The 11,736-nt window shown below is 42.7% G+C and overlaps 1 protein-coding gene across 1 annotated transcript in view; it reads right to left on the reverse strand.

Moving 5' to 3' along the window:
• Nucleotides 1-1,059: 1,059 nt before the first annotated feature.
• Nucleotides 1,060-11,736, reverse strand: part of Clybl (citrate lyase beta like) — a 257,037-nt gene continuing 246,360 nt past the window's right edge. The window contains exon 8 of the mRNA XM_008832726.3: nucleotides 1,060-1,373. Coding sequence (XP_008830948.1) covers nucleotides 1,278-1,373 — 96 coding nt within the window. The 3' untranslated portion in view covers nucleotides 1,060-1,277. The remainder of the gene's footprint in view (nucleotides 1,374-11,736) is intronic.

The following is an 11,736-nucleotide window of genomic DNA, read 5'->3' on the forward strand; positions in this document are numbered from 1 at the left end:
TAAACAGAACAGCCTTCCCTGTGGTGTTTGTCTAAGAGTAGCAGCAATGCTGCTGTGTAGGTCATGAAAAGGTTGGTGTACAGTTTTAAACTTTCCATTCTGCTAATTTCTTAAAGAACAGTCGTCCAGAGTCTCCACACAAAAGCTCATGATTTAATGAGGAAGAGAAACAAAATCTCTGCTTGTTGGTGTTTCAAACTTCACTGGCGTCCTCTGGCACGCACAAGTTGATCCTCCAAGGCTTCAATACCCTTTCGCCTTCAATATAAGAGTACATGCTGAATAGGGGACAATGGCTGGTTGTTATGTTTATTTACCCTTCCTACAAGCTGGGTTAACCTCTTCAAAACAGCTTTACTAAGCCCGTTAACCACACCACCCATATGACCTGTAACCCGCATCTCTAATGTGATGTAAATCTTGCAGGGGGCCAATATGCACCAGCCCTGTGGCTTTGTGTCCTGGGAGACGCTACAAGTTTATGGCTGAGGGAGTCCTGTCCAGGTCCTACATTTACAGGGGGGAAATGGCCTCAATGGCGAACAGTTAAGTGGGAAGATAAAGGGGAGAAAGGATGCCTTGTGTTTCTACACATTGATTTTTTGCTAGTAACCATTGACCCCAAGCATTCACACTGGATGAAAGTTTTTGAGGTCACCATACAGCACACTGACAGTTTGGATGGAGCATTCAGGGGACAGTGGTCCCCAGTAATCAGTTTTGAAAGTTTATTTTTTTAGAAGGTGTCTTTTACAAGCCAATCTAACAACATTTTCAACATCTTTGTTGTTTTACCAAATTACTAGTAAAATTGACAAGACCCCTTGATTATGATATTACTTCTTAAAAGCCTGGCTTTAAAATTGTTTATGGTATCTTCCGTACAAATGAATAATGTGGGAAACTTTAAATTCAAGGAGAGTAGAGAGACTATATATGTTCAGAAATCTGTTTCACTGAGGAATTAACTTCTTATCATCCACTTTTCCCTAGGATTTTATCTCCCCATGAAATAATAAATCCAAATCTGTAACACATTAATAGACAACGATAAAACCATAAGCTCGTACCCCAAAGGAGGAAAGTTTATTTTTAGAAGAATAACTGGTCAGTAAGACAAGGGGGAAAAAAAAAAAGTCTTAAGGAAGGGACCGTGAACTGTAAATGGATGAGATCCTGATCTGGCATGCTAACAAGCTGCCTTGAGTACAGCAGTTTGTCTTTAAGAAACCCACTGTATCCATTCAGCCCGCCCGATGAGAGCTTCATTTAACAGATCATTTTTCCTTGATGGATGTGGCAAGCGTAACAATGTTCTGGGCCTGCTTCAGCAACGGCATGTCAATCATACTTCCTTGGAAAGTAAAGGCTCCCTGGAAAACAGAATATAAACTTCCTGAAAGAATGCTCGGAAATTATAGGCTTCCTTTCTCATGCACACTTGTACCACAAGAACATTTTAGATCCCACCTGAGTTATGCTGACTTTCCTGCCCGACTTTTGAGAAAACCAAAGTAAATTGCAGGGGAACAATTTCCTTTTTTCCTCCTACAGAGGTGGGGAGGAGAAAAAAAAAAACCTTCGGCATTTTAAAGGGGAGGAAAAACATCAGACACAAAAAATGCAAACTGTTCATTTAGCTCTTGAAAATCAAGCAGAAAACTGTGGAAGGAAAATTTAAATACTTCCTCATATAATGTTGAAATACTGCGTAGGTCTTTAAAAGCAGTAATATGCTCTGAGAACTGATTACTGTTTAAAAAAAACCTGCATGATCAGGCTAATGACAAAATGCTTCCTTCTTTCATGATATAATAAAGGGGTATTACCAGAAGCTGATGAGAAAATGTGCAGTGGGGCTATACTGATTCAAAAGAGAATATTGGGCTGTTGGGCCCCAGGTGCATGACAGTAGGCTAACCGCACATAAGTCAGAGACAGAAATCACAGGTCTGTTGACCGGACAGACTGGGAATCATCTCTGGGGTCCCCTGGTATACCCCCACTTTGCAGATTTTTTTTCCCAAGCCTTCTACAAATACTTATTCAGTGTGGCATATAATGCCAACCTTGTTCTGAATTAGGAAGCTGGGGCCTAGAGCTGTGAAGAGATCTTCCAAAGTTATATGACTAGGAAGGAAGGGTTAGAGCTGCAAGTGATATCTGGGTCTCAGACCCTCAGGCCTTCACCACAGACCCCTTACATTAAGTATACCAGAAAAAAGAAAATTCAATTGACAGAAAGCAGCATGCCTAGAACCCAAACAAGTGCCTAATTACTGATGTTTGTTTGCTTTGTCTTGTGAGACAAGGGCTCACATTGTAAGCTAGGCTGACCTCAAATTGAAGGCAGTTCTCCTGGCTCAGTGTCCCAAGTGCTGGAATGTGAGCCACCACACTGAGCTTCATGTGATTTCAATTGGTTCTCAGAAAATAATTTTTAAGTTAATGTGAGGTACTAGAGCTAGAACTCAGGACCTCATTCATTCTTGGCAAAGGCTCTACCACTGAGTTGCATCCCTAGCACAATTCCAGTTGCTTTTTCTGTTGCTTTCAGTCACAAAGCTTCATCGTAACTCTCCTTCCATCTACCTGTTGGTAAGGATGCTTTGTGGATGGGAACAGGTAGTCCTGGGAGATCTGGAGGTAGATGGAGTTATCCTAAAACTTGATGGTTTGTTTGCATATAGCAAAGCCCATTTCTGATTTAACAAGTGCCTGCCAATAATCAGTGCTGTCCTTAATGTCCTTTCTCAGGGATTCTGGGATGGGCAGGCTGGGAGCCACCCTGGGGGTTACAAGGTGGGGACTGAAGGTACATAGGATGGAAGTAAAAAACAAAATAGTGACAGTGAATCCTTAGTAATATCTTCAGAATGTATCTTTTAGTCAAAAGAAATTTAAAGTTTTTTTAATTAATTTAAAAAACTTTTTTATGTGAGTATATTGCCTGCATGTATGTGAGTGCACCCATGTCATGCAATGCCTTGGAGGTCAGAAGAGGGCTTCGTATTCCCCTGGAACTGGAGTTAAGGACGGTTCATAGCCGCCATGTGGGTGCTGGGACTCAAACCCGGGTCCTCTGCAAGAGCAGTCAGTGCTCTTAACTGCTGAGCCATCTCTCCAGCCCCTAAATTTAACTTTTATGTTTTATATGTATGGGTATTTTGCCTGTATGTAAGTGCACCACATGCATGCATTGCCCATGGAGGTCAGAAGAGGGTGTCAGGTCCCCTGGAACTGGTGTTACAGAGGGCTGTGAGCAGCTATATGGGTGCTGGGAACTGAACCCAGGTCCTCTACAAGAGCAGTCAGAGCTTTTAACTGCTGAGGCATCTCTCCAGTCCCTCAAGAGAGACTTAAAAGGCAACTCGCACTAGAATTTTCTTCTGGATACCTGATCCTCTCAGCCTTAGAAAGCTGAATCTGACTCTTAGGCATACCTAAAGTGTGTGGCCTAAAACCCTGTATGTGGGTCACTTTCTGACCTTCTTGCTTTTACTGTTTATATCCTCTGACTGGCTTTTGACTCATTCCATTTAGCCTAGAGCTAATTTGGGTCACCTATGACCATGCTGAATTTTATGAATCTGGTGTAGGGAGGACCCCAGGTTAGCATTCCATGGAAATCAGGGTGCAGGTCTCATGCTGTTTTACAAGGCAATGGTCTAGTTTTCTCATTGGAGTAAATGAGGAAGACCAAAGGCCTCTTTCTTACCCGCCCACCAAGTGGATTATGGCCCTGTAAAAACTGCGCATCTGTCCTTCCAAGGCTTAAATAATAGACTGCAGAGAGAATTAGCATAGATGCACATGAAATAAAAAAACGATGAGCCTAGAATCAAAATGATGCCTTTGGGTTTAGGCCATGTTGCCTGAAACTGGCACATCAAAGAGAAGGAATGCTTCCTGCAGCTTTTTAAGATTGGGAGTGTATTTCTTTCTTCTGTGGAAGCAGATCTGGCTTGGTTCCCTTCATGATGGTGGAAAACCAGATTTAGCATTTTTGTTCTGTATTTCTTTTATCTCTACAAACTGAGGACCTTGGTGTTCAGAATTAGATGACCTGATACGAATATCCTTATGTTTTCATACATTAACTCATAATCTGGCTGTTTTTCTTTCTTTCTTTTTTTTTTTTTTTTTTTTTTTTGTGGTCTTTTAGAGACAGGGTCTCCCTGTAGCCCCAGCTGTCCTGGATTCACTATGGAGACCAGGCTGGTCTCAAACTCACAGAGATCCACCTGCCTCTGCCTCTGCCTCTGCCTCCCGAGTGCTGGGATTAAAGGCGTGCACCACCACACCCCGCTTTTTCATTTTTTAATGTATGGATTTAGCTAGGTGGCAATAGTAAACAGTCTAATGGGCAGGATTTGTTCAAAAAATGCAGTTTGTCAAAAAGCTACCTGGATTTTTGGGGGAGGGTCTGAGATATTTCCTAAGGGAAGATGACAGAAATTTCTGTTCTATTGTCTGAATGCTGTCTTGGAAAACTGACATCCTGTCTCAAATAGTGTAGGAACTTCTATCATCCCCAAAATTCATACTCCAATTTGATTTTAAAGTACCTTTAAAGAAATAATGTGCTTCTGACTAAACACCTTAACAGTCATGACAACAAAATAATAGCTATAATTTTTTGAGCAGTTACTAATCCCAAGGACTGTGACTGGATCTTTACAAGCTTTTTGTTTCAGGTAAGATGCCCACCATAACATTTAGGAGTAGATACTATTATTCCTCCTAGGAAAAGTCTTTCAGAGGCTAAGGAGCTGGCTTAGCTGGCAAAGTGCTCACCATGTAAGCATGAAGACCCGAGTTTGATCCCCAGGACACATGCAAAAAGTTGATGTAGCTACACCCACCTGCAATTCCCATGCTCAGGAGGCAGAGGCAGATGGATCCCTAAAGCTAGCTGGTCAGCCAGTCTAGTTGAATGGATTCATTGAGCTCTGGGACCAAGAGAGGCCCTGTCTCAAAAAATAAGGTGAACAGCACTAGAGAGAGACACCCAATGTTGACCTCTGGCCTCCATATGCACCTGTATACATACACACACATGCACACACACGAATGCATGCACATGCACACACTCTCACATACATGCATGCATACATGCAAAACCACACATGCATATGTACACATATGCACATGCAAACACATGTATACATGCCCATATAGATGTATGCACAGACGCACTTGCACACATGCATGCACACATGTCTTTTTCTGTTTATTTGGTAGAAACACAATATAAAAATGAAATCTGGGTGGTGGAGAGATGGCTCAGCAGTTAAAAGCACTGGCTGTTCTTGGAAAAGACCCAGGTTTGATACCCAGTACCCACATGCTGGCTAACAATTGTTCATAACTCCAGTTCCAGGGGATCCAACACCCTCTTCTGACCTCGGGTACTGCACAACATGGGTGCACTTACATACAGGCAGGCAATACACTCATATGTATAAAATAAAAAGAATGAACTGGAGTTACAGGTGGTTGTGAACTGCCTGACATGGGTGCTAGGAACTGAACTCAGGTCCTCTACAAGAACAGTAGGAAGTGCTGTTAATCACTGAACCATCTCTCCAGCCCCAAAGCATGTTTCTTATCTAATCTAAATCTCAAATGTTCTTAAAACCTTATAGATTGGAAAATGTGCTGTGTTCTGTGACTATGTGAATCAGAATGGTGGGGAATATGTGTGCTGGTGGGAGGTGCAGGTGCAGGTGCCAGGCCCAGTCCCACAGGGTTAGATACAGAAAGCCCAGAGGTCGGCCAGGAAACCTCTAATTATTCTAACGCACATCAAAATTTGTGATCTTGTATTTTCACTGCTGTGGGTCCAGTGGCCAGGTCAGCTTTGATGTACAAGTATATAAAGCCAGACCATTCTGCCTTCTTGTGCTGCCTTTCTCTTAAACAAGCATCCTCATGGGTTCAGTAACTGGCTTTTCTTAGGTTGGTCATCATTCAGCTATCAGCCATCCATCACAGATGGGGCAGCCTGTGTCAGGCCCTGGGGACCAGCTTAGGACAGTAAGAGGAGGAAGGTGGCATCCCAACCCTCAATGACCTTCTAGTTATTGGAACAGACTGGGAGAAAAATCAGATGCCTTGAAATGGAATGAGTAGAGATCTGTAGTACACTTTCCTGGAATGAGGAGAGATCTGTGGTACACTTTCCTCACCAGGTTGCATGCCCTCATGGACAGGAGGCTGTGCTCCCAGCATACTGTCACATGCATCCTATGACAGTTGCCATGAGATGCACACCCTTTGAACTTTCATTCCATAGTAACCTACTGTGCCATTTGTTGTTGTAGAGCCCTGTCAGTGGCTTGGCACATCTTACTGCACACAGGTCTGTGATTTCAGACTCCTGGAAGTGAGAGACAACATCATGATAGTGTTCATGTCCTCTGCACTAGGCGGATGGACAGTGACGAGGGCTGTAGATTTTCTGACTCTGTAGTCCTTTCTGAAGATAAAAGAGGCTCCAGGGGCAGGGGATGTAGCTCAATAGTAGAGTACTAGCTGAGCACATGAGAGGCCCTGGGTTTGATCCCCATACCACACACACACACACACACCCCCACACACACAGTAGTTAAGATCAGCCCTGAAGTAGCTTTAACCTCTGCCCCTGAAGTTTTTCACGGGAATGCAACTGATGGTTTCCTAGGGAAAGTGGTGTAGGTGCTGGTGGTCAGATAAGAACGGGAAACTGTTGCACACCTTGCCTGAGGGTACTTAGTACTTGAGGGTTTTTCTTTTTTCTTCTCTGGAGTATTAAAAGAGCACTTTTCTGGGAGCTAATAAATAATAATAATAATAATAATAATAATAATAATAATAATACCTCTTCTTCTCATGCTAGGGATGGATCCCAGGCCGCATACATGGTAGGCAAGTGCTTTACCACTGAACTACAATCCCAGCCCAAACTGATATAATTCTTTCTGAATTATGCCCAGAGTATTCTCTGACACATACAGATGGAGGTATTGCTGTCACTCTCTCAGAAGGGGAATTCTGTGCCCACACTGATGACAGTATGTCAGAGTGACATCCTGATCCTACCTGCACTGAGGCTTTTGATCAGTGAATTAACCATTTACTTCATGACAGTTTTCAGTAAATTCCTCATATTTTTCTTTTTTAAAATATTTGTGTGTGTGTGTGTATGTGTGTGTGTGTGTGTGTATCTGTACATGAGTGGGTGTGCCACAGTGACCATGTGGAGGTCAGAGAACAACTTGTGGTAATCAGTCCTCTCCTTCCACCCATGAGTGTCAAAGAGATCAAACTCAGGTCATCAGGCTTGGGAGCAAGTATCTTTACCTACTGGGTCATCTTGCTGGTCTATACTTTTTTTAGGTGTTGGTCATTATCAAATTTCCAGATCAGATGCTGGTTGTGCCAACTACTTGCTAAAATCTCTGGGCCTGGGCCTGACCTGTGAGTGGTTCCTCCTTACCAGTAGGGAGGGATGATGCTCCCATAGGAATGCTACCACAGTAGCGCTCCGTGGTATCTTCCTACTCCTCTTTTTGTGTGTGTATATGTGTGTGTTCATGTGTCTGTGAGGAGGATTACAGGTCAACCTCAGTGTCTTCCTTTATCTCTTTCCACCTTATTTTTTGAGACAGGACCTCTCACTGAACCTGGAGCTCACCAATCCAGCTAGACTGGCTGCCCAGCAAGCCCCAGGGATCCTCCTATCTCAGTGCTGAGATCACAGGTGCACCACCACACTTGGCTCTTATGTGGGTGCCGGGGATCTGAACTCAAGGCCCCATGCTTGCATGGCAGGCATTTCACTGGCTGTGCCATTTCCCTTTATTCCTCTTTCCTTCCTGACCTTCAGCCTGTCCCTTTGGTCAAATTCCTGGACTATGTTGTGTGATGTTCATTTTAATGATGGGAGTTTGGACCTTCATTCAGGATGCAGAGGCTGTTGAATTGGTTGATAGAGGTCTCATTAACAGACCTGAGACGTGTGTGTGTGTGTGTGTGTGTGTGTGTGTGTGTTACTCTCCACTGGGATCAGAGTGCTGTGTGTGAGATGGAGTCACCAACTTGTTCAAACTCTGCCTTGACTGCCGTAGGACTTACTGAATCAAACACCATCTCCCTAACAGGGACCCTGAGATCTGACACCAATTCCCTCCCTCACCTCATCTGTACCTCTGCCACCTGCTCTGTTCTCAGGCCCTTTGCCAGTGCTTGACAAACCTCAAATGCTTTAAGATGTGTGAAGAAGCTAGCCTGGTGGAGGTCTCCAGTCCCCTTGGTCATTCCTCTGTCCTTTCCTACAGAGCCCCTGTGACACACCTTGCCCTCCTCTGGTTTTTATTGGTTTGCTGGATTTTACTTACTATGCTTGGAGGCCCTTGAGGCCAAGGCCAGTTGTCTGGTACCTGGGACTTCCCAGAACATGTACCCAGGAGATGTTCCTGAAAGGATGACAGACATTAAAGGAAGGTTGTGATGCTGGGTTAAGGTCAGGTTAACCAGGGCAAACACAACCAAGTAGGTCCCAGTCGTGCTGATTAAGGATCAAGCAATCATAGAGAGGAGCCATCAAAATGAGGGCTCTTCAAGTAGGAGAGGGCTTAAAGGAATAGGTGCTTTTAAAGTCAGGTTTAGAAGGTCAGGATGTCAAATGACAGTGTAGAGGGGAGTCTGGGTAACTGAGGGCATTCTCTGTTCTGCAGGAGCCCTGTGTCTCTGGTCACCAGGGACTCCTTGGACAAGTCAAATGAGAGTACCAGGGATCAGGGGATGGTGGGGCATCCCTGTAATTCAGCACTTGAAAGAGCACAGAGTAAGATGCTAGGCCTTTCTATGGATCTGCCTACAGTTGAAGGGCTTCTTTAGGGCCCGAGGAAAAAAGGGTCAAACCTGGCCTAAATTAAAGAGGTCTGGAAGAGAAAGTATGATTCTGCTATGCAGTATCTACTGGGCTTCCCTCTGTCAAGCACTGGAGCACTTGGTCCTGTGGGTGAAGCTCTGTACCAAAGCTCCTTCCTGGACCCCAGGGGAGGAGGTTGAGCCTCTTTCCCTGTCCCCCTTTCTTCCTTCTCCCCTCCTTTCCTTTCTTCCAGACATTTCCCTTTATGAGGAACCTAACTGGAAAGCTAAGAGCTGGCCCAGCGTCTACCCAGCCCTGTCGCTGAATCGGACCCACAGGAATGGGCTCCCTGGCTTTTGTCTCATTGGCTAGCACCATGGAGATTTGAGTGGGTTTTCCTTCCCAGAGGAAATTCACAATTTCCTTAGCAACTGTATCTGCATTGTATGCGCTAGTTAATGGCAGCCCTCAGCAAGTTTCAGAACATTAGTTTCCAAACTGATATCAAGAGGGCAATATTATCAGAAAGATCCATTAGCAAAAGAAGTTTTTCTCTTTTTTTTTTTTTCTTTTTTTCAGTGCTGGAATTTGAACCCAGGGCCTCACACGTACTAAACATGAGTTCTCCCACTTTGCAACATCCCAACCCTGAAAAGTTTCATTTGATTGCAATTTATACCTCTACAAAATATTTTCTTTTTTTGAGATAGGTCTTATATATATATATATACAATGCTGGCCTGGGATTCACAGTTAGTCGAGGCTGGCCTTAAGCTCAGGGGAAACCTCTGCCTCAGCCTTCTTATACAAAATATTTTCGAAGGGGGCTGGAGAGATGGCTTAGTGGTTAAGACCACTGACTGCTTATGCGAAGGACACAAAGGGTTCAATTCCCAGAACCCACATGGCAGCTAACCATTATCTGTAACTCCAGTTCTGGGGTAATTCTATGCCCTCTTCTGACCTCTATGGGCATTGCACAACACAGGTGCATCTACCTACATGCAGGCAATACACTCATACACATAAAATAAAAACAATAAATAAAATATTTAAGAAACTTTCAAAGATCATTTCTCCTTTGTAGTGTGAGGGAGGCACCATTTCAGGTTCTTTTCATTTAAAAATGCTATTTTACTATTTGTGTGTGTGTGTGTGTATGTGTGTGTGTGTGTGTGTTTGTATGTGTATGTGAGATGCATGCATGAGGGTATGTGTGTGTATGCATGAAACGAAGCACCCTTGGAGGTCAGAGGACAACTCTCAGGAGTTGGTTCTTTCCTGCCACTGTGGGCTCCAGTGATGGAGCACCCCCACCCCTAGCCATCTCACCTGCTTTCATTTCAGTTTTACAGATGGAAAACCTGGGATCCAATATCAGTTAACCATTTGTAAGGAATTTTTAAAACATAGAAAAAGATAGATCTAGACTCTAAGGCTTTACTTCAAATCTCAAACTCTCACTGCTACACAGTGAGCCCAAAGTACAACTGACAAGTGCAGCATCCGAGATGATTAAAGTCTAAAAATTTATATATATATATATTTGGTATTTTTGAGACAGGGTCTCCCTGTAGCCCCAGCTGGCCTGGAACTTGCTCTGTAGACCAGGATAGACTTGAACTCACAGAGATTTGCTTACCTCTGCCTCCTGAGCACTGGGATTAAAGGCATGCACCACCACACCCTGCATATATATTATTTTATATACTATATATTAACATTTTTATTTTTATATAGTTTTTAAAGAATAGCATATTGATACTGTTATTTCAGAGATATTATTATCTAGGATAAAACTGAAAAAAACTGTAAGTAGTAATCAGTGATGGGCAAAAGATATGTAAAAATGCAATGTCAACAACTAAATTTGGGAAAAACTGAATTAAGTCATGTTTTCATTCTGAGTTTCCATTTGAAAGCTCTTTATAATCATTGTATCAGAAATACTAAAATTCAATAATATAACATGTAACTTTTTAAGTCTTTAAAAGAACATAATCTGTTAAAAGGAATAAAAAAATGGGAGGGGCATTTGATCCTTACATTTGCTTCTGAATACTGGTAACCCTTTGTTTTATGATGTGCATCTTTAAAAACTGTCATGAAAATAGTAAAAGAGTTTTACTGAAGGATTGGGAAATACAGAACATAGCGCTTTTTTTTTTTAACACTTCAAGTTGTAGTGATAATTTGATGACTACTTTAATAGTATTTTGAAGTTGAATTCACCAGCCATTTACTCCTATTGCCAGATAATTTACAGATGCTAATGTATCTCCACATGAAATTTGTAAAAGTTCAGCTGAAGTCATTCAGCATGGACCACAAATCACATTGTGCTAATCTGTCCTTAGCACTGTGGCTGGATTCAGGCAGGTGACATTCGCCTGGCCTTTGAAATCAGGAAGACCTTTAAATGATGGTAAGAATGTAACAGGCTTTGGGGCTGGAGAGATGGCTCAGTGGTTAAGAGCACTGACTGCTCTTGCAGAGGACCCGGGTTTGATTCCCAGCACCCACATGGTGGCTATGGACTGTCCTTAACACAGTTCCAGGGGAATCCGGAACCCTCTTCTGACCTCTGTGGCATTGCACAACACGGTGCACTCACATACATGCAGGCAATACACTCATACACATAAAATAAAGAAAGATAATAAATATTAAAAAGAAAAAAGAAATTCTCTTAAAAAAAAGAATGTAAAAGTAACCAACTGTGACTAGTAATTATCAGATATATAGAGATTAGAAATACATGTGCAAACATCTTAATATCAATTGCATTAGAAATGAATTTTTCTGTATGAAGCTGTGTATTTTAATAGTGAAATGGAGATCTTTTTTAACCTCCAAATGAGGTTAAAACCTCATTTAAT

This window comes from Nannospalax galili, unplaced genomic scaffold (assembly GCF_000622305.1).
Source record: "Nannospalax galili isolate Female #2095 unplaced genomic scaffold, S.galili_v1.0 scaffold1316, whole genome shotgun sequence".
Lineage (NCBI taxonomy): Eukaryota > Metazoa > Chordata > Mammalia > Rodentia > Spalacidae > Nannospalax > Nannospalax galili.